The sequence below is a fragment of the Delphinapterus leucas genome, chromosome 8 (assembly GCF_059928025.1).
Source record: "Delphinapterus leucas isolate spDelLeu-1000000601 "Yukka" chromosome 8, BTC_Dleu_Yukka2, whole genome shotgun sequence".
NCBI lineage: Eukaryota > Metazoa > Chordata > Mammalia > Artiodactyla > Monodontidae > Delphinapterus > Delphinapterus leucas.
In genome coordinates, this window is record NC_143136.1 from 81,613,090 (window position 1) to 81,637,872 (window position 24,783).

Genomic DNA, 24,783 nt, shown 5'->3' on the forward strand with positions numbered 1-24,783 from the left:
TAACAAATCACAAAGGGCCTTGTATTCGAATTAGAGAATCTGGCTATTACTAAATTTTGTCAAATCTATATAAGATGCACCATTACTTTATGTACTGCAAGAAAGAAAAAAAAAAGCTTTATATTGGGGTCTATCAATAAATTTAATAGAATACTCCTGCATAAAGCTATACTACCAAAGGGCAACAGCCTCAGTGTAAGATAAAGAAATAAACCAGCCATGTAGAAAGGAACAGCATGAAACTATATTTCTCAACTTGCCCTTAGGTGGAAGGAGGGGAGAAAAAACCTCTCGCTGAGAACTGAATTCCAAGCTGGTCTACAGCCTACTTGTGTGGTCTAAAAAAACAAACAAATAAAACTAAAGCTACCAGTGTGGTCCAAAAACAAACAAATAAAACAAAACAAACAAGTAAAGACTTTAAGGTGGTCTCAGGTTGGTCCCCAGACGCCTGGCAAAAACAAGTAGAAATTCTCTTTAGACAAACCAGATTTTAATCCACGAGAAAAGCAATTTAAGATGTAATCTCATTTCAAATATGGCAAAGGCACATCTTAGAATCGATGAAAAATAGTAGATCTTACAGCCAGCCTTGAATCTGGAGACGTTTCAGAATCACCTGGAGAACTTTTTAAAAAAACTTATTACCAGGCTGCATACCAGAGATTCTCATACAGGGAGGCCTGACACAGCCCTAGAATCTCTATTTTAACAAACTACTAAAGGTTGTTTTTCTTTAAACACAGCCAGACAAGATACCAAGACACCAGCATTCTGTCTGCAAAATTAGCTGAAAATTCCTATTGTAGAATAAAGAACAACAGTAGGATTTTAAGCCACATCATGATTTGATCAGATGGACACTTTAGGAAGACCACTCTGGTGCCAGTGGACCTGTGGAGAAGATAGGTTAGAAGAGGGTAAAGATAGGAGATGGTGGATAGTAAACAGAACAGTCAGGAGATCAGTGAAACAGTTTTAAGGCAAAAGATGGTGATCATTTAAATAGTAACGATGGGGACAAAAATAAGAGGATCGAAGGAGGCAGAATTAGAATTCCATAAAAACTACATGAAGGTAGAAGTGTAGGATCTAATTCTAAAAATTTTAGAAGACTTGCCCCTAATCAGCATAATTGCCACTAGGCCTTGAAAAATAAATTTTTATTTGGGTATGGTAATCTACCACCTTTTAGCTGTATAATAAAGTGTAAGTGCTATAGAAAATCTTGTACTACATAACTATCAAATGTTCCAAATGCAACTCACACTCCAAATGATCTTGAAGTTGAGATGTAAGCATAGAGGGATTTTATTCTTTCATGTTTAACATTTCTATAAATCAGTGCATACGAACTGAAAAATTAAAATCTCTTTGGGCAAAAAGAAAGGATTTTTCACTGGTTGATAAATTTAAATTACAAACAGAAAACAATGAATTAACAAACTTACGCTGAATATGAATGAACTGCTTTGGCTGTTTAAACTCTCCTTTGTACAAGCGATTGTAATAGTTGACATTGCTCTCTGCCTCAGGAACTGGAATGACCATGCTCTCTTTTTTTTCTCTGAACACTTGCTGTGCTGAAATAGCTCGCTGTAAATGATGTTCCTGGAAAATGTAAAGTAGGCAACATGAGTTGTTTTAATAATGTCAATTCAATGCAAAATTCTATTTACAATTTATTTTGTTTAATAATTGCACAGTGCTTTAAGAATCAATTCTAAACAGTTCCTTTGCCACAGACCTTCAGAAAACATTGCTATCATTCTCCCTTAATACTTGTACTCATACTGATACCATGTTAGATGATTACAATTTTAATAAGTAGGATTTTTAAAAAAAAGATTAAATATTCACAAACTAGAATTTAACATCTCAAGAATTTAACATTGCAAGAAAATCGATCCCCTGTTTGCTAAATTAATTGAGGTGTTTATCACCAATAACAAGATGACAGAAAAACATGCAAATAACAGGAAAAGAATTTGTATCACAGATTTTAAGTATCTTCTGCATTTATATACCTCAAACTTCAACAGTACAAAATTCTGAATAAATCAAAGAAAAGATAAAATTATATTCAATAGACTATATTACTATCATGGCAGGAAATATTTTTTAACAAAGGTGAAACAAAAAGTTCTTATAAAATACACCCAGATTCTAGTAACTTTTCATTACCTCCACCACTTAATGGACACTTTCTCCCTTGACCCACTATGGACCATTCCCAACAAAGCACCTTTACCTTGTGGAAGGCAGTAAATTAGGTCATGTCATTCCCCAAAGGATCCCCTTCATACTTAGATTAAAGGTTAAAATCACTCAACGCTTACAAGGCTTTATACCTCTCTGACCTTATTTCCTACTTTTCTCCTCCCAAACTTTATTCTAGCCACACTTCTCCTCTCCTTTAAGGTTCCTAAATATCCAAATGGATTGTTTCTGAAATTCCTTCAAGTCTCATGTCATCAGAGAGGCCTTCTGTTATTTCCTTACCTAAAAGAGTACTGGCATATACCCAGAGAAAACCATAACTCAAAAAGACACATGCACCCCAATGTTCACTGCAGCACTATTTACAATAGCCCAGTCATGGAAGCAAACTAAATGCCCACTGACAGACAAATGGATAAATAAGATGTGGTACATATATACAATGGAATTTTACTCAGCCTTAAGAAGGGACAAAATTGGGTCACTTGTAGAGATGTGGATGGACCTAGGGACTGTCAAATACAGTGAATTTAGTCAGAAAGAGAAAAACAAATATCATATATTAATGCATATATGTGGAATCTAGAAAAATGGTACAGATGAACCTGTCTGCAAGGCAGAAATAGAGGCACAGGCGCAGAGAACAAATGTATGGACACCAAGGGGGGAAGGGGGGGGATGAATTGGGAGATTGCGACTGACATATATACACTAACTAACATGTATAAAATAGATAACTAATGAGAACCTGCTATATAGCACAGGGAACGCTACTTCACTTCGTTGTGCGGTAGAAACTAACACAACATTGTAAAACAACTATATCCCAATTTAAAAAAAAGAGAGAGAGAGTACTGGCTATGCTGCAATGCATAAATTAAGATTTATTTATCAGCAGCCATCCTTTCAACACATTTCAGAGTACCTGGCAGACACCAGATACTACTACTGTCCCTGAGAATTATGAGTGAATGAGAGACAGACTTTGCCATTAAGGAACTTAGGTAGTGAAAGAGAGATACCTGAGTATGCAATCTGAGCTTGACAAGTGTATCTCTTTTCAATTAGTCAAACCACTCGTTTTGGGAGGATAAAGATGTCCAAAGAAAGTAAAATGTAAACTAAGAGTTTTAGGATCAACAGGGATTTTTAGCAAGGCAAAAGAGGAAAAGAAGAAAACAACTCAGGCAGAGAAAACAGAATATCCAAAATGGACAAAAGCCCAGAGACAGTCAATAAAAGGCAAATATTGAACAAAGGGACATGAGGGTGGGTGCTGGTTTAGATCTGAGAGTTTCTTCACCTTCAGTGCAAGGAAGAAATATGTTTTTCTTCATAGGGTAGAATCCCAAGTTGGAGCACTAAGTAAATTTCCCCATATAAAAACTACTATTGATTTAGTTAAAATCTATTAGTACTCAAAATTTTGAGTCGTCTAAGAAGTTGTGATGGGATCAAACACGCAAACAGCATCAAGAAACTAGGAAGCCAGGCCTTGACTGAGGTTGGCAATCTCTAACATTATTTAAGCCTATACTTTCCTATTACCTTCATGATATTTCACCTCTCCTAGTTAAAGAAAGTGATGCAATATGCAATGCCACCCTGCATTTATATGTTTTACAGCTCTCGAAGTACACCCACAATCACATGTCTATTAGCTCCTTACAATCTGGGGACACAGGTGTAGCTATTATCTCATTTTGTAAATGAGACTCAGGAAACAAGTGACTTGCTCTTAGCAAATAGGAATGATATATAAGAGAGCCAAATTTCAGGACTCTGATTCCAGTGTTCCTTGACTATTCCATCCTTATTAGAAAAGTCTGACAGATAAAAAACCATGTTCTTGTAATGCTAATAATCTACAGACACAGGTAAAAAAAGGAAACTGAGCACATTTTTTATTTGAAGAGATTCTTTTGATATATGACTTTGCCCTAAATACATTTTTAGGTATTATCCAATTTTGAAATACATCCTTAATAGATTAAGATTTAACATTAATTTTACAAATGAAAAAACTTAAAAACAGATCATGGATGACTCCCTTCTTAACGCGGCCTACAGATGACAGATGCAGCCAGAAATTAAGAGGCCAGATCATGACACCTCCCCCATTTTAATCTACAGACTAATCAGTGGCAAACATACAAAAGGCTCAAAGTAGGTACCAGTTTTGATTTGTCATTTTATTGGGGGAAGATGTTGACAGGAGTAATGCTGATTCCTTGTTACATGCTGCATCATACACTGGTGAGGTTACCTAATTTTTAAAAATAACTAAAAACCAAGCACTACCTAATTTCCTTTCCTTTAAAAAAGCATGCCTTTGACCCACTAACTCCACTAATGGAATTCATCAAAAGGCAACAAACAAATGGGCAACACCGACTAAATGAAAATGCTCACCATGGCACTGTTTATAGCACCAAAAAAAAAAAAAAAAAAAGTCTAAATAGCAATAAATACAGACTTAGTACATCTATTATGTCATATCCATAAAATGGAACTCTTAGGTAGTAGAAAAAAACAACATAATTTAGACCTCTATTGACACGAAAAAAGCCTGGAAGAATACAGAATAGAACATTCCACAAAATGCTATAAGTATTTCTTCTTTGTCCCCTTTTGCAGTTTCAGAAATTTTCTATAGTAAATAGTAAATCTACATTTCTTCCATAAACTAAAAAAAAAAAGAAAAATGCTATAAAAGTTTAACATCCTAAATGAAAGGACTCTCCACCAAAATACACAAAAATCACTTCTCATGGTTACTTTGACATTCTGAAATATCCTTTTGAAACCTATCATATTGTACCTAAACAGGTTTTGTGTTTCCCTAGAAATATTATACTTTCTCTGTACTTTATACTTTTCCTAGTAACACATGAAATTACATGAAAAGCCATTAAACGCAAACTAAAAGATGCTAAATAATTAATGACTTCTAGTCATGTATAATAAGTATCAGGCACAATCCTACAGGGACAGAGTAGAAATATTTTTTCTTTTGGAGATGAGTACACTAAGACTATGATTTCTATGACGGAAATCAGCAGGACTGAAATTTGAATCATTATTTGTATGTCTCTTTTCCATCTTGCCAAGCTCATGCCCCAATTTGTAGGGTTTCAGAATGTATTGGGTTAGGCTGCATACAAAGTCAAACATTATTTGTTGATGTTTTAAAAATTTACACCCAAAATTCCCAATTAAAGATACCTGACTGAATAATACATTTACCTACTCTACCTCACTATAATAGTAAACTTACTAGTAAAGGACTAAGAAACTTAAAAAGCCACTATAACAAATTGAATTAGAAATGAGCCATCAGCACAAAACAGAATACCGCAAAATTCTGGGAGATCAAAATCAAAACAGGAAGTTTCAAATCCTTGCAGAGAAGAAAAAGATAAAAACTGAGACCACCTCACCTATCCTGCAGAAAACCAAATGATGGGGATTTTGAAACACTAGCTAGAAAGAGCCAGAATGAGACAAGTTATTCTCTGCCTACTCCTCAAAAGCAGATCATGCTACACAGTCTACACAGACAAAAAAGGGAACCATTGAACTAGGAATGTTGTGAACCACCCCAAATCCACAAAAAACGAACAGAAGAAAACCTAGTAAGTCTAGTACTATTATTAAAACCCAAAAAACGAGATTCAACTATACATCTAATAATGAACTCTCTCTACTCCAAAGTGGAGGTGGAGAAGAAAACTTTAAGAATGTCCCAAACTTAAATATCCTCGAAAGAAACACTTACGGATATGAAAAAAAAAAAGTCACCTGAATAAGAAACTTAAAAACTAAAATCAGAGAAGGGGGCAAAAAACTCAGGGAAAAAAAATAGCAAGAGTTGACTGAACTCAGGAAAGAAAGAAAAAGACAATTACCTCAGAGATGAAAACTAAAATTACTAGAAGCCCAATGCAAAATGTACTCAAAGACATAAGTGTGTTGTATAAAGGCTGTCAAATAATCAAGAGAATAAAAATAAGATGAAAAAAGAACTAAAATGAGTAAGAAAGAAAATGATAGGATACAAAAACAGGCAAAGAACAAATGACATTCATATAATTGGAGTCCTTGAAGAAAGAACAAAAAATGCAACAGAACTAGTATTTAAGATAAAAGATATGAATCTACTTATCCAAAAAAAGCCCAACAGGGAGCAAAATGGCACACAAGAACTTGCATAACCAGACAAGATCTGATACTGTTTGGAGCAATCAGGAGAAAACATTCTGCTCAGAGCTTCTCCCTTGGGAGGGAAAGAGAAGAGTGGAACGTGTGTCTAACATTCCAGCTTTTTGGGAAGTTGCCCAAGGGACTATCTTCTGTCTCACTTAACTCAGAAGGCTGACTGAACCAGCATTCTTTGGATGCCTGGGGGCTGTGGAGAACAAAAAAGAACTTAGAGTCTTGCTGCAACACCAGAAAACTTGCAGTACCACTGACAAACACCAGAGGGAGCAAAAGATTACAACAAGATCCAGATAAAGAAACAAGTAAACCTCTCTAACTGGGAAATTATGTGCAGATGCCCAAAGAAGATGTATCTCCAGAAAAGGTTTGAGGGGCTTCCAGACCCCCTACCTGAGTTGATTGGTAAGGGCCTTACCCTGTACGAAGCCCATTCATAAAGACCGGGAGTGGTGGCTACTTTTTCAAATGCACAAATTACAACAAAAATTAAAGGCACATGAAAAAACAGGAAAAAAAATGGGTCAATCAAAAGAACAAAATAGGGCTTCCCTGGTGGTGCAGTGGTTGAGAGTTCGCCTGCTGATGCAGGGGACACGGGTTCGTGCCCCGGTCCGGGAAGATCCCACATGACGCGGAGCGGCTGGGCCCGTGAGCCATGGCTGCTGAGCCTGCGTGTCCGGAGCCTGTGCTCCGCAACAGAAGAGGCCACAACAGTGAGAGCCCCGTGTACCGCAAAAAAAAAAAAAAAAAAAAAAAAAAAAGAACAAAATAAATCTCCAGAAACTGACCCTAAAGAAATGGAGATCTGTGAATTTTCTGACAATAAAAGTTTAAAATAATCATCTTAATAAAGTTCAATGCACTAAAAGAGAACACAAATAGACAACTAAACAAAATCAAGGAAAATGATGCATGAACAAAATGCAAATATCAAGAAAGACATAGAAAACATAAAAAAGACCAAATGAAAAATCTGGACCTGCAAATTACAGTAACTGAATTGGGGGAAAAAAAAAATCCACCCAGAGGGGTTCAACAGCAGAATCAATTAAGCAGAAAAAAGAATTAGTGAACTCAAGGAGAGTTCATTTGAAATTACTGAGTCAGGGGAATTTCAATACTCCACTTTCAATAATGAATACATCAACCAGAAAGAATATCAGTAAGGAAACATAGGGCTTCAACAACACAAAGACCAGCTGAACCTAACAGACATAAACAGAACACTTCATACAGCAGCAGAGTACACATTCTTCTCAAGCTCACACAGAACATTCTCCAGGACAGATCACATGTTCGGCCACAAAACAAGTTTTATCAAATTTAAGAAGGCTGAAATTACATCAAGTATCTTTTCCAACCACAATGGAATTAAAGCAGAAATCAAGAACAAAGGGAAAACTGGAAAATTCACAAATATGTAGAAACTGAACAACATACTTTTGAACAATCAATGGGTCAAGAAAGAAATTACAAAGGAATTTAGAAAAGAGACAAATGAAGATGAAAACACAACATAACAAAACTTAAGGGATGCAGCAAAAACAATACTAAGAGGGAAGTTTATAGCAATAAATTTCTACCTACATTAAAAGAGATCTCAAATCAACAACCCAACTTTACACCTCAAGGAATGAAAAACAGGACAAACAAAACCCAAAGTTAGTACAAGAAAGGAAATAATAAAGATTAGACCAGAAATAAATGAAATTAAGAATAGAGAAATTTAAAAAACATCAACAAAACTAAAAGTTGTTTTGAAAAGATCAACAAAATTGACAAACCCTTACCTACACGAACTAAGAAACACTCAAATACCAAAAATCAGAACTGAAGGAGAGACATTAAAACTGATGCCACGAGGGTGGCGGGGGGATGGGGGGTGCGGTGGGGATCATAAGAGATTACTACAATTATATAACAACAAACTGGATAATTCAGAAGAAACACATAAATTTCTAGAAATATACAGCTTACCAAGACTAAATCATGAAAAAATTAAAACCGTGAAGTACAGTAAGGATATTGAATCTATTCAATCAGTAATCAAACACCTCTCAACAAAGAAAAGCTCATCAACAGATGGCTTCACTAGAGAATTCCACCAACATTTAAAGACTCATCTACAATCCTTCTCAAAATCTTAAAAAAAAAAAAAAAAACAAAACTGAAGAGAAGAGAAAACTTCCAAACTCATTTTATGAGGCCAGTATTAACTTGATACTAAAATCAGAGAAAGATACTACAAGGAGGGTGGGGAACAGGGAAATGGGTAAAGCTGGTCACAAGGTACAAAATTCCAGTTATAAGATTAATAAGTCCTGGGGGTTTAATGTACAGCACAGTGACTACAGTTAATACAGTATTGTATATTTGAAAGTTGCTAGGACAGTACACCTTAAAAGTCCTCCTCACAAGAAAAAAAAGTAACTACATGAGGTGATAGATGTTAACTAAACATATTGTGGTAATCATTTCACAACATATACATCAAATCATTATGTTGTACACTTTAAACTAATACAATGTTATGTATCAATTATATCTCAATAAAACTGGAAGGGGGGAGGCAGAAGGATACTACAAGTAAAAAAACAAAAAATACAGAAAAACAAACTACAGACCAATATTGCTGATAAATGTCAATGCAAAGGTCCTTAACACAATACTAGCAAACAAAATTGAACACATGAAGATGATCACACATCATGACCAAGTGGGATTTATTTCTGCAATGCAAGAATGCTCAACATATGAAAATTGGTTAATGTAATACACCATAATAAGAGAATGAAGGACAAAAACCACATGATTATTTCAATTGACATGCTGAAAAAAATTCAACACTCTTTCATGATAAAAACACTCAACAAACTAGGAACAGAACAAAATCATCTCAATACAATAAAGGCCATATATGAAAAGCCCACAGCTAACAATATACTCAATGGTGGAAAATTGAAAGCTGTTCCTTTAAGATCAGGAACAAAGCAAGAATGCCTGCTTTTGCCACTTCTATTCAACACAATACTGGAACTCCTAGGGAGAGCAATTATCAAGAAAAAGAAACACCAAATTGGAAAGAAAGAAGTAAAAATATCTCTGCCCACAAATGACATGACCTTTTATGTAGAAAACCCTAAAGACTTCACACATTAAAAAAAAAAAAAGTTAGACCTAGTAAACGCATCCAACAAAGTTATAAGACAGAAGATCAACACACAAAAATCAGTTGCATTTCTATACAGTGAACAATCTGTAATGGAAATTAAGAAAACAATCCCATCTTAATAGCATCAAAAAGAACAAAATACTTAGGAATAAATGTAACCAAGGAGGTGAAACGCTTGTACACTGAAAAACACAAAACACTGCCTAAAGAAATTAAGAAAGACATAAGTAAATGAATGATATCCTGTGTTCACGGACTAGAAGGCTTAATATTAGAAAACAGAACTACCGTATTATCCAGTAATCACATTTCTGGGAATACATCCAAAAGAACTGAAAATAGGATCCTGTAGAGATATTTACACACCCATGTTTACTGCAGTGTTATTTATAATACAATAGCCAAGTGGTAGAAGAAACCCAAGTGTTTATTGACAGATAAATGGATATCAAACAAAGTGTGGTATGTACATATGATGGAATATTAGCCTTAAAAAGGAAGAACATTCTGACACATGCTACAACATGCATGAACCTTGAGAATATTATGCTAAGTGAAATAAGCTAGTCACAAAAGGACAAATACTGCATTGTTTATATGAGGTCTAAAGTAGTCAAAATTCTTAGAAAGAGTGGTGGTTGCCAGGGGCTGGGGGAGGAGAAGAACGGAAGTTGTTGTTCTATGGGTATAGAGTTTCAGTTTTCCAAGATGAGAAAAGTGCTAGATATCTGTTGTATAATACTACTGTACACCTAAATATGATTAAGATACTAAATTTTAGGCTCTGCATTTTTTACCACAATAAAAAAAGCTCATCAAGTACCTGGCAAAAGTAACCCAGAACAACAGACTGTGACATATATTTGAATAAAAGTTATTTCAAAAATAATGAAAAAATCCTCAAAGCCTCCAAGCAAACAGTAATAGTAACAATAACATATAATAATAACTTAAAAGGCCAAAAGAATCAGATGAACATCAGACTTTAAAAATAACATAAAGCAAAGCATCAATGAGCAGCATTTTCAGAAACCTCAATGAACATAAAGTATGAATCAAGGATTTTACATCCAGCTAAGTTATCCTTTAAGTATCAAGGCTACACAAAGTACTCAGGGAATTCTGTAGGGGACTTTTGAGGAATCTACTAGAATAGTACTGTTCAGAAGAAATGTAATGGAAGCCACAAATGTAACCCACACATTTAAATTTTCTAGTAGCCACACCAAAAAAAGTAAAAAGAAAAAGGATGAAATTAATAATATATCTTATTTAAGCCAATATAAATATCCAAACATTATCATTTCAACATGTAATCAATATAAAAAGGTATGGAGATATTTTACATTTTTTTCTTCCACACCAAGTCTTAAAAACCTGTATGTAACACATGTGTTTTAGACGTATAGAACATCTCAATTCAGACTAGCCATATTTCAAATGCCCACCAGCCACAAATGACTAGTGTAGCCCATCATCATCTTGGATTCATCCAACCATGATATGAATGGAAAACTTCAACTATACACACACACACACACACACACATATATATACACACACACATACACACATATATACATATATGTCAAAGATGGGGAAAAGGCTGGAGCACTAATGTACAAACATCTGCACAGTAAAGTAGAAATAATGCAACTAAAAATAGGAGAAGGAAAACAAGATGAGAGCAAAATAAAAAAAACTAGCCAATATAACATAATACAAAAAAATTAAATATTATGAAAGAGTTGAGATCAAACATGTTCACTCATATCAATAAATGTGAGTGGACTTATCTCACCTATGAAAACAAAAAGATTTTCAACTTGTCTCATAACCAAAGACTCAACTATATGCTTTATGCAAGAAATACCCCACCACCACCACCATCACCACAAAGAGTGAGTGAAAAAGAGTAAAAGGAACAGAAAAGTTTATCAGGTAATGGAATACAGTAAGAAAGACAAGCAGATCCTAATATGAGACAAGTAGAATTCAAGCCAAAGAGCATTAAGCATGACCCAAAACCCACAATTCATTACAAAGATCTTGAACTTCTATTCATATTTATGAATATCTATATATCAACAATAATTTATGATCAAATAATCATTTCATGAAGAAAAAGCTACAGATATGCAAAGACAGACAAAGATACACTAAAAATAATTTTAAAAGACCACTCTCAGGGGGTTTCCCTGGTGGCGCAGTGGTTAAGAATCCACCTGCCAATGCAGGGGACTCGGGTTTGAGCCCTGGTCCGGGAAGATCCCACATGCCACAGAGCAACTAAGTCCATGTGCCACACTACTGAGCCTGCACTCTAGAGCCCGCAAGTCACAACTACTGAAGCCCATGTGCCACAACTACTGAAGCTTGTGCGCCTGGAGCCTGTGCTCTGCAACAAGAGAAGCCAGCACAATGAGAAGCCCTCGGTAGCTAGAGACAGCCCGCGCACAGCCACAGAAGACCCAACACAGTCGAAAACTAACTAACTTACTAAATAAATAAATCTATATATATATAAAAAAAGACCACTCTCAGCACAAGACAAATCAAGTGGACAAATAACAAGCAAGGACCTAATAAGCAACTTAATAAGGTAGAACTTATAGTTATTTATCAAACTTCACACACAATCCCCCTTCTTCTCAAGTACTCATGGAACTTTCACAAAATTGATCATAAATTGGCTAAGAATCACAAAGAATAGGGTATTATGAATGGAGTAGAAAGGATAAGGAGGGAGTGACAATTCTCTGAGCATATATCCTTTAACAGTTCTGAATTTTAAAACCCTGTTTATGTTTCACATGCTCTAAAAATAATCAAAATTAATGACGGTGTGAAGAGAACCCAAATTATAACACAAAGAGAAAAAACAAACCTCATTTATTAGAAATGAATATTCATATGTCTACAATGAAGGGGATTGGGAAAGAAACTTACATTCCTTTTGAAAATAATGATTTAAAGCTTATCTGTAAAATTTAGACCATATACACTTCAAAGGATTGTTGTGATGATTATATAAGTTAATAAGGTGTTCAGAATAGTCCACAGCACACTGTCAAGGATAAAAGTTTCTCATTTTTATTAAAACATATAATTAAAGTGCAATATTAATAGAAGCGAAATTTTTGAGAACAAAAGCAAAAAAAAATTAGAAAATTTGACAATTCAAAATCTTTTTTCAACACCCATTCATAAGAAAAAATTCACTGAAAGCAAGAAAAAGATGTCCTCAATCTGATAAAGAGCAGGCAGCACAAAGGAAAACCTACAGACCATCATACTTAATGGTCAAAGACTGAATTCTTTCCCCCTAAGAGCAAAAACAAGCCTAAAAGGTCTATTCTCACCACTTCTAGGCCACATTTTCCCTGAGTTTCTAGCCACTGCAGTGAGGAAAGAAAAAGAAATAAGGGCAGGCAGACTGGAAAAAAAGAAGTAAAACTGCACATAATATGATCATGTAGGGAGAAAATCCTAGGGAATCTCAACAGAGCTACTAGAACTAAAAAGTGAACTTAACAAGACTGCAAGTCAATATTAATAACTCAATTGTACCTCTGTATACTACCAACTAAAAAATAAAAATAAAAAGCAATTACCATTTACAACAGTGTTAAACCACTAAATATTTACAGATAGGTTTAACAAAATATGTGTAAAACTTGCACATCAACATAAATGGAGAGATGTAGTATGCTCATGAATTGGAAGGTTCAATACTGTTCAAAAACTTTACTTGTGTAAAATTTCCCCCAAAATTCATCTAGACACTCAACACAATCCCAATCAAAACCCCAACAGGCTTTTTTTTTTCTTTTTTTACAGAAATGGACAAGCTGATTCTAAAATTCATATGGAAAGGCAAAATAGCCAAAATAATCTTGAAAGAAAAGAAATTTGAAGAACATACAATCTGATTACAAGCTACATTACAAAATATAAAGCTAAACTATTCAAAACAGTGTGTTACCAGCATAAGAATGTATATATAAAGCAATGGAAAAGAAGTCTAAACATAGACCCACATACATACATACACATAATGAATTTTAGATAAAGGTGCCAATTAATGGGGGAACTGAATGTGGGTAAGCATAGTCTTGCCAACAAATTGTCTGGACGTCAGTTTGGAAAAAAATAAGCCTATACTCCTAACTCAAACTATACACAAAAATTAACTCAAAAATAGGTCACAGAGACTTCTCTGGTGGCGCAGTGGTTAAGACTCTAAGCTCCCAATGCAGGGGGCCCAGGTTCAATCCCTGGTCAGGGAACTAGATCCCACATGCATGCTGCAACTAAGAATTCTCAAGCCACAACTAAGGAGCCCACTGGCTGCAACTAAGGAGCACACGTGCTACAACTAAGGAGCCTGCAAGCCACAACTAAGGAACTCACCTGCCACAGCCAAATAAATAAATTTAAAAAAACAAAACAAATAACTAGATTCTTTGACTCCACCCCAGACCTATTAAACCAGGATCTCTGGGAGAAGATTCTAGGAATCTGTGTTTAAAAAAAAAAAAGGTCACAGACCTAAACACAAAGCCTAAACTTGTAAAACATCTACAAGAAAACACAGGAGAAAAATCTTAGTGACTCTGGGTTTGGGTAAGATTTCTTAGAACATAAAGCAAAACACATTATAAATGAAAGAATTGATAAGCTGGACTTCCTCAAAATGCAAATATTGTGCTATTCAAAATACATTCTTAAGGAAATAAAAAAACAAGCCAGACTGGGGGAAAAAGTATTCACAATAAGTATGTGAGAGGCCTTGTATGCAGAATATATAAATAACTCTTATAACTCAATAATAACAAAACAACCCTTTTATTTTTTTTTTGGCTGCAGATTGCAGCATGCAGGATCTTAGTTTTCCGACCAGGGATCGAACCTGTGCCCCCTGCACTGGGAGCACAGAGTCTTAACCACTGGACCGCCAGAGAAGTCCCCAAAACAACCCAATTTTAAAAGAAAATGAGCCAATGATTTAACAGATATTTCACAAAAGAAGATGCAGGAATGACCAATAAACACTTGAAAAAATGTTCAACATCTTTGAATCAGGAAAACGCAAAATAAAATCGCAGACAGTTTTGACTACACACCCACAAAATGACTAAAATTAAGAAATTGACAACATCAACTGCTGGTGGAAGGGTCAAAAGGTATCACCACTTTGTAAACTGTTGGGCAGGTTCTTATAAATATACTTATCACATGACCCAGCAAGCCTACTGCTAAGTGTGCACCTGAGAAGTGAAATGCATGTCCACAAACAACTTGCACATGAACGTCAACTGCAATTTTACTCAAAATAGCCAAAAACTGGAAACAATAAAAACGCACATTAACAGGTGACTAAAGTAAATACATTCATTCAAAGGAATGCTACTCAGTTAAAAGAAAAAAGGAGGAGGGAGGTGGGGGAGACAAACTAATCATATATACTACATAGATGAATCTCAAAAGTACAACAAGCAACAACGAGATACAAGCAGCTACATTCTGTATGGTTCCCTTTATATGAAGTTTGAGAACAGGCAAAACTAATCTATAGCGACTGAAATCAGATCAGTAGCTGCCTGAAAAGGGGGTGGAAGATATGACTGCAAATAGGTTAAATGGAACTTCTGTGGGGAATGAAAATGTCCTATTCCTTGTTTGGGATGGTGGTTACACAGGTATATTTGTTTATTAAAACACAAAACCATAAACAAAATAAATTCTTTATGGTAATTCCCTGGCGGTCCAGTGGTTAGGATTCCACACTTCCACGGTGGGAGACACAGGTCTGATCCCTGGTTGGGGAACTAAGATCCTGCATGCCACATGGCACGGTCAAATAAAATAAAATTAAATAAATGCTTGGGCTTCCCTGGTGGCGCAGTGGTTAAGAATCTGCCTGCCCATGCAGGGGACATGGGTTCGAGCCCTGGTCCGGGAAGATCCCACATGACGTGGAGCAACTAAGCCCAAGTGCCACAACTACTAAGCCTGAGTTCTAGAGCCCACGAGTCATAATTACTGAGCCCACGTGCCACAACTACTGAAGCCCTCACGCCTAGAGCCCGTGCTCCACAACAAGAAAAGCCACTGCAGTGAGAAGCACGCGCACCGCAAGGAAGAGTAGCCCCCACTCACCGCAACTAGAGAAAGCCCGCACGCAGCAACGGAAGCCCAACGCAGCCAAAAAAATAACAAATTATAAAAAATAAATAAATATTTTCTCAAAGAATTTTCTCAAAGAATACGTACTACAAGAAAGCAACCAGTGCTAATCTTTAAAACCACTTAAACTGATCCCTTTCATGATCAAAAAAAAAAAAAAAGGAGGAAGACAAAGAAAAAAGAAGGACTCTAGATAAGTCCTTATCCTATTCTAACTAAACCTGCTTCTCTTCTAGAACTAACTTTCCAAATCTGATTCTCAGTCCTGACAGCATATTAAAATCACCTGCCAAGGTCAAATATGGACTCTGGGAGATAAAAGCAGCAGCAGAAACCATTTAAAAAGCTTCAGCAGCTAACTTCCACTCTAACAAAGATGAAATACATACAGTGGATATCATTCAGCTATAAGAAGGAGTGAAATACTGATGTATGCCACAACATGGGTGAACCTTTAAAACATTACACTATGTGAAAGAAGTCAGATACAACAGGCCACATATTGTATGATTCCATTTATAGGAAATGTTCAGAAATAGGCAAATGCATAAAGAAACTATATTAGCGGTTATTAAGGAGGGGGTTGGTGAACAAGTAGGATGGAGAGTGATTAGTGGGTATGGGGTTTCTTTTTAGGGTGATGGAAGTGTTCTGGAATAAGACAGCTGTGACACTGCGTAACATTGTGAATGTACTAAAAACCACTGAACTGTACACTTTAATATGGTGAATTAAATATTATGTGAATTTTTATCACAATAAAAAATTGCAAAAAAAAAAAGGGAGAGGGAATGAATTTACCCTTATACCTGAAGCAACAACAACAAAAATCTGGCTAAAGAGTTGAAACAATGGTTTTCTAAACACCAGACATCAGGCAATAAAGGACAATGACTAAAACCAGTGAGCCCCATGACTGCCTTATCTTACTACCTTCAAAGAATATTCCACGTTGTGGAGCAGGAGGATGAAACGGAGGCAGAGGCTAGAAGACCTCCTGAGTTGAGGAGACAGAAATAATAGTCCAGGAAGACTAAGGCACCTAAAGTCCATAGGGAAGAGTACCAAAGAGGAAAGAACTACACAGAGAGAGGACCCAGGAGATCTGCAGAGGGTTCCCCGGAGTATTCAGCAAAATATTCATCAGCACTTGTGTGTGAAGAAACTACATAACAATGGAGAATGAACTATAACAAAGGATTAGCGGGAACAGTGCCTGTCACTCAGGGCCAGAAAGATCACCTGCTTCCATTAACCAGACTGGAAAAAAGATATGCTAACATAGAGGAACGAAGATAAGGATGACATCTGATTTCTCATCAGAAATAATCCAAGTGAGAAGACTAGAGCACCATTTTTTTAAATACTAGAAGGAAAAATTGTCGACCTACAATTCTATGTCCAGCAAAAATATCTTTCAAAAACAAAGTTAGAGATCTGTTGTACAATTCACACAGCTAGCAGTCTGTAATGCACATTTATAAATTGTTAAGAAGATAAACTTATGTGCTTTATCACACACAAAAAAAGGTGAAATAAAGACATTTTTAGATGTACAAAAGTAGAAAGTATTCATCACCAGCAGACCTGCATTACAAGATGTGTTAACAGAAGTCCTTCGCGAAGAAGAAAAATGATACCAGATGAAAGTCTAGATATAGGATATATTTATGAAAAGCAGGAGTAATGATAACTACCATGGTAAATATATACATCTTTTTCTTATTATTTCGAAGTATTTGAAAATAATTGGTTCTTTAAATTAAAAAATAAGAATGTATTATAGGGTTTATACATATGTAAAATGCATGAAAACAATAGCGTAAAGGCTGGACAGGGAGAAGTGGAAGTACGTTATTGTAAGGATCTTACAGTGTACATAAGTGGTATGTCACTTGAACGTAGACTGGAATAAAGATGTATACCCCAAATCAGAGTTTCTCAACTTTGGCACTATTGATATTCTGGGCAAGGTAGTTCTTTGTTGTGGAATTCTGCCTTGTGCTTTGTAGGATATTTACCAGCATCCCTGACCTCTACTAAAGAGACGTCGGTAGCACCCTCTAGTTGTGAAAAATAATAAGTTTCCAGGAATTATCAAGTGTCCTCTGGGAAATAAATCAGACCCAATTGAGAACCAAGTCCCTAAAGCAATCACTAAAGTAACAAAACAAAGACCTATGTGTAATAAGCCAAAAACAGAGATAAAATGGAATCATAAAAAAAAAAAATCCAAAAGAAGGAAAAATAAGAAAAGGGAACAAAGAACAGAAGAAACAAATAGAAAACATTAAGATGACAGAGTGAAACCTAACCATATAAAGAGTCATATTAGGGCTTCCCTGGTGGCGCAGTGGTTGAGAGTCTGTCTGCCGATGCAGGGGACACGGGTTCGTGTCCCGGTCCGGGAAGATCCCACATGCCGCGGAGTGGCTAGGCCCGTGAGCCATGGCTGCTGAGCCTGCACGTCCGGAGTCTGTGCTCCGCAACGGGAGAGGCCACAGCAGTGAGAGGCCCGCGTACCGCAAAAAAAAAAAAAAAAAAGTCATATTAAGTCTCAGTAAACTAGTAATAGAGTACTTCCTGAACTTGATAAAAATCTACAGCTAACATTATAGTTAATGGTGAGAAACTTGAAGCTTCCCCACTAAGGTCAGATATAAGGCAAGGATGTCCCCTACCACTATTTTGTTTCAACATCATACTGGAAGTTCTAGTGAATGCAACAAGACCAGCAAAAGGAAATAAAAGATACACACATTGGGAAAAACGACATAAAATTGTCTTTGTTCACAGATGACATGATAGTCTATGTAGAAAATCTGAAAGAACTGACAAAAAACTCCTGGAACTCATAAAATAATTATAGCAAGGTTGCACGATTCAAGGTAAATATAAAGTAAACTACTTTCCTATATACCAGCAATTAACAAGTGGAATTTGAAATTAAAACCACAATATCATTTACCCTAAAAATGAAATAGTTGTAAATCTAGCAAAATGTATACACTATCTCTGAGGGAAAACCACAAAATTCTGATGAACAAAATCAAAGAGCTAACTAAATGGAGAGATAGCCCATGTTCATGCATAGGGAGACTCAATATCATCAAAATGTCAATTGTTCCCAACTTGATTTATATCATAGATTCAATGTAATTCCAATCAAAACCAGCAAGTTATTTTGTGGGTATTGACAAACTGATTCTAAAGTTTATATGGAGAGGTAAAACATCTAGATTAGCCAACAAAATATTGAAGGAGCTGAACAAAATTAGAGAACTGATACCACCTGACTTCAAGACTATAAAGCTACAGTAATCAAGACAGAGTGGTACTGGGGAAAAAACAGACAAATAGATCGATGGAAGAAGACAGAGAGCCCAGAAAGAGACTCACATTATTAGTCAACAGATCTTTTTTTTTTTTTTTTTTTTTTGCGGCACGCGGGCGTCTCACCGCTGTGGCCCCCCCCGCCGCGGAGCAACAGGCGCCGGATGCGCAGGCTCAGCGGCCATGGCCCACTGGCGCAGTCGCGCCACGGCATGCAGGATCCTCCCGGACCGGGGCACAAACCCGTGTCCCCTGCATCGGCAGGCGGACTCTCAACCACCGCGCCACCAGGGAAGCCCTAGTCAACAGATCTTTGACAGAGCAGCAAAGGCAATATAATGGAGTGAAGGCAGTTTTCAATAAACGGTACTTGAACAACTGGACATCAACACGCAAAAAAATTAAGGTAGACACAAACTTTACATCCTTCAGAAAAATTAACACAAAATGGATCACAGACCTAAATGTAAAATTCAAAACTATAAAACTCCTATAAGATAACATACGAGAAAACCTAGATGACCTTGAGTATGGCAATGATGTTTTAGATACAACACCAAAGGCACCACCCATGAAAGAGTCATCATCCCTCCGTATCCAAGAGGGATTGGTTCCAGGAGCCCCTGCATATATCAATATCCATGGATGCTCAAGACCCATAGTCACCCCTCTGAAAATGGTTCCAACAATATGACATTCTGGAAAATGCAAAACAATGGAGACAGTAAAAAGATCAGTGGTTGAAGGGGGATGGAGGGAAGCAATAAAAACAGGATTTTTAGGGTAGTGAAAACACTCTTATGATACCATAATGATGGATACATATCATACACTTTTTCAAATCCACAGAATTCACCAAGAGTGAACTGTAATGTAAACTATGGACTTTGGACATTTATCACTTGTCAACGTAGGCTCATTAATAGTTAAAAACATGTAACATTGTAACAAAATGTACCATTCTGGTGGGAGATGTTGATAATGGGGGAGGCTATGCACTTATGGGGACAGGGACTATATGGGAAATCTCTGTATCTTTCCCTCAATTTTGCCGTGAACATAAAACTGCTCTAAAAATGACCACCTAGAAGGGTGGGATAGGGAGATGCAAGAGGGAGGGGATGTGGGGATATATGTATATGTATAGCTGATTCATTTTGTTATACAGCAAAAACTAACACAACATTGTAAAGCAATTATACTCCAATAAAGATGTTAAAAAAAGAAAAAAATAATAAAGCCTTAACTTAAAAAAAATCATATTAAACGTAAATGGTCTCAACAAGATAATTAAGAAACAGAAATTGCCAGACTGGATTAAAAAATTTAAGACCCAATTTATAGGCTGCCTACAATAAATGTACTTTAGATATAAAGACATAAACAAGTTAAAAATTTTTTAATGGAAAAAGATACACCATACTAACTCTAATCAAAGAGACTTATTATGACCATATTAACATCCAACATAAATTTAAGAGCAAAGACTGTCACCAGGGATTAAGAAGTTTATTTCGTAATGCTTAAATGGATCAATTAGTCAAGAGAACATTACAACCCGACCCATCTATGCACCTAATAACAGAGCCTCAAGATACATGAAACTAAAACGAATACAGGGCTTCCCTGGTGGCACAGTGGTTAAGAATGCACCTGCTGATGCAGGGGACACGGGGTCAAGCCCTGGTCCGGGAAGATCCCACATGCCGCTGAGCAACTAAGCCTGTGCGCCAGAACTACTGAGCTTGCGCTCTAGTCTACAGCCTGCGAGGCACAACTACTGAAGCCCGTGCGCCTAGAGCCCATGCTCCGCAACAAGAGAAGCCACCGCAATGAGAAGCCTGCGCACCGCAACGAAGAGTAGCCCCTGCTTACCGCAACTAGAGAAAGCCCGTGTGCAGCAACAAAGACCCAACGCAGCCAAAAATAAATAAATAAAAATTTTTTAAATGTTAAAAATTAAAATAAAGTAAAACAAATACAACTTCAAGGATAAATAGATAAATCCACATTAGAGATTTCAATACCACACTTTCAATAATAAATAAAACAACAAAAGAACGACACTACCAGCTAACTTGACGTGACTTTTTACAGAATGCTCCATCCATCAAAGGCAGCATACATCTTTTCACAATTACAGGGAACGTTTACCAAGACAGGATATATTCTAAACTACATTACAAAAAATTTACAAGAATTCAAATCACACAAACTATGTTCTCACAGTAGAATTAAGTTAGAAATTGCTAAGAGAATGATCTCTGTGAAACCACTAAGTATTTGGAAACTAAATAACAGAGTTCTAAATAACTCAAGAATCAAAGAAGAAATCAAATGGCAATTAGAAAGTATCTTAAACTGAATAATAAAAAAAAAACAGGTTGTGAGATGCTGCTGAAGAAGCCCTCTGGAAGAAATTTATAGCTTCTAAACATTGTAAAATAAATGTCTCATATCAATGACATTAGCTTCCACTTTAAAAAAAACTAGAAAAAAAAAGCCAATTAAGCCCAAAGTAAACTCTGAAGAAAGGAAATAATCAAGATCAAAGTGAAAATCAATGAAATACAAAGACGATCAACAGAGAAAAATCAATGAAACCAAAAGTTGATTCTTTAACAAAATCAATAAAATTGATAAACTTCTAGCCAGATCAATGAGGGAAAAAGTGAGAAGACACAATTTACCAATGTCAGAAACAAGAGAGACATCATCCTAGAGAATATTATGAACAGATCCATGCCAATAAACTTGTCAATTAGATGAAAAGGACAAACTGCTTGAAAGAAACCAACTGCCAAAGCTCATTCAGGAAGAAATAGGTAACCTGAGTAATCTTATGTCTATTAAAGAAATTCAACTGTAGTTAAAAACCTTCAAACACAGAAAAACCTAGAGACAGATCGCTTCACTGGTGAATTCTACCAGATATTTGAAGAGGAAATAATACCAACTCTACAAAAAAATTTTCCAAGATACTGAAGTGGAAGGAATACTTCCCAACTCATTCTATGAAGCCAGTATTACTCTGATACCAAAATCAGAAAAAGACATTACAAGAAAAGAAAACTACAAATATCCCTTGTGAACATACATGTAATCATTCTAAACAAAAATTTAGCAAATTAAATCCAATGATTTATTAAAAGGACATGACCAAATGAGGTTTATCCCAGGAATGCAGCTCTAGTTTACACCGAAAATCAATGTAATCACCATAATAATAAATCAAAAAAGGAAAAGGTGTATGATCATCTCTGTACATAGAAAAAAGCACTTACAAAATCCAACATCCACTCCAAAATTTCTCAGAAAACTAAAAATAAAAGGGAATTTCTTCAACCTGATCAAAGGCATCTACAAAAAAACTACATCATCATAATTAATTGAAATATTGAATACTTCTTCCCTAAAAGTAGGAATAAGACAGGGATATCTGCTCTCAACACTTCTATTCAATATTGTACTGGAGGTTCTAGTCAGTGTAATCACCAGACAGGAGGCAGGCAGGCAGAAAGATGGAGTGAGCAAGCACCCAGACTGAGAAAAGATGATGTAAAACTGCCTTTATTCACAGACCCATTTGACCTTCTAAGTAGGAAACCCAAAGTAATCTATAGACAAACCTTCTAAAATTAGCGAGTTTAGCAATATTGCAAGATACAAAATCAATATACAAAAATCAACTGTATTTCTATCTCCTAGTTACAAACAATGGGACAATGAAGATAAAACAGATTAATCAAGACAAAGACCCCATTTCAAACACTGAAATATAACAATGTTCTAGTTCCTATGAATATATACTGAAACAACCTGCCACACATCCAACTTACAGCTGTTTGAATCAGTTGCTATGCAACCCTGAGGTCTTAACAAGCATGAAGAGTTCTGACCAACTAAGTCTTCATCTAGGTGAGACCAGTGTCAAGCTTTTCAACTCTATCAAAATAATTTTAATTATGTGATCCATAATCCTGGTATCAAAACACCAGAATCTTCTCTTTATTCATTTAGCACATCAAACATTTCAATCTTTACTTTAATTACATGTGTTATTTTTTAAGAATCTGCGACAGATTTAATTTTGTAACCAACCCTATATTTCATTCTTTTACTTAATAGTTGGCACTTAAGTTTAAACTCTATCCAGTTCCACCTAAAAAAGCCCAGTTAATCAGCATTTTAGGAAAAAGGCCAAGGCAGTGGCTCTCAAACATTTCTAACAAGTTCCAATGTGATAATAAATCTGTGGGAACCACCAGTCTAAAGCAGTGGTACTCAGATTGTGGTACAGAAATTTAGAATAAGCATTTAGGAAGTTCTGAAGCATTTTGACAGTAATTTTGTCTGTTAAAATTATTAAAAAAAAGAGTCTTTGTATTTTCCACATTTTTCTTTTATTTAGCTTTTCTAGTAACTCATTTTCCTTATACTTGAGAAAAGTATTAGCAAGCAATGAATTAAAATTAATTTTAAAAAAACTGGTCTTTCACCACAGAAATTTTGAAAAACATGGGCCTAAAGCACATACTAGTCATCCACTCCTCTAGTATTCTAAATACTGCCTTGGTAAGTAAACTTGCAGGTACTTCATTAACTTTGCCTCCCAAAGAAATAATCAGCTTTAGCTAAAAATCAATAAAATAAAGTCACATTATTCATGTTTCTGTTCTTTTTTTCCTGTAAAACTGTATTTAAAGGCATTTATCGGGACTTCCCTGGTGGCGCAGTGGTTGCCTGCCAATGCAGGGGACATGGGTCCGACCCCTGGTCCGGTAAGATCCCACATGACGCGGAGCAACTAAGCCCGTGAGCCACAACTACTGAGCCTGCGTGCTGCAACTACTGAAGCCCGCGTGCTTAGAGCCCGTGCTCTACGACAAGAGAAGCCACCGCAATGAAGAGTAGCACCCACTCGCTGCAACTGGAGAAAGCCCGCGCGCAGCAAGGAAGACCCCCACCCCCGTCCCACAGCCAAAAGTAAAGTAAATTTATAAAAAAATAAAGGCATTTATCAACTGAACAGATAAGTGCCCATTTGCAATAAATTCCTTTTAGAATTTAATAACAGGGTAAAGATTTTTCTCTTCTGAAAAACAGCTGTGTTAAATTTTAAATGATTAAGAACTGAATCGCTCATTGCTTCTCTTTCTCCCTTAACTGCTTGTGGGGATGTAAAGAAGAAATGGGGGTAAGGGGCTTTACTGGCCTGAGTAACTCATATCTTAAACAGAAGTGAAAAAGTGAAAGCAATCTTATTGTGTAGAAATATTTTATCACAAGCATTATAATTCTAGAATGTCTAACAAATCAACTTTTGGAAAACAATTTAAAGTTATACATCACTAACTTGTTCCACTTGATAAAGTAAATGTTTACTCTCTTGTTATCTAATTGTGGGTTTTGAAACCTCATTTTATGTATTTATTTTTAGAATTTTTATTTTTTGGCCCTGTGGTGCAGCATGTGGGATCTTAGTTCCCCGACCAGGGATCAAACCCATGCCCCCTGCACTGGAAGTGTGGAGTCTTACCACTGGACCACCAGGGAAGTCTGGAAACCTTGTTTTAAATTGAGAATTTTCTAATGCTCATTAAGACCATGACCTTCAACATCAACACTAATTTAGGAAGGTGACACTA

At 36.0% G+C, this 24,783-nt stretch overlaps 1 protein-coding gene across 2 annotated transcripts in view; it reads right to left on the reverse strand.

Annotated features, from left to right (window-relative positions):
- Positions 1-24,783, reverse strand: part of EPC2 (enhancer of polycomb 2) — a 107,270-nt gene that overhangs the window by 63,763 nt on the left and 18,724 nt on the right. For both annotated transcript variants that reach the window (XM_022569688.3, XM_089916836.1), the window contains exon 2: positions 1,452-1,611. In XM_022569688.3, the coding sequence (XP_022425396.1) occupies positions 1,452-1,611 (160 nt within the window). The remainder of the gene's footprint in view (positions 1-1,451; positions 1,612-24,783) is intronic.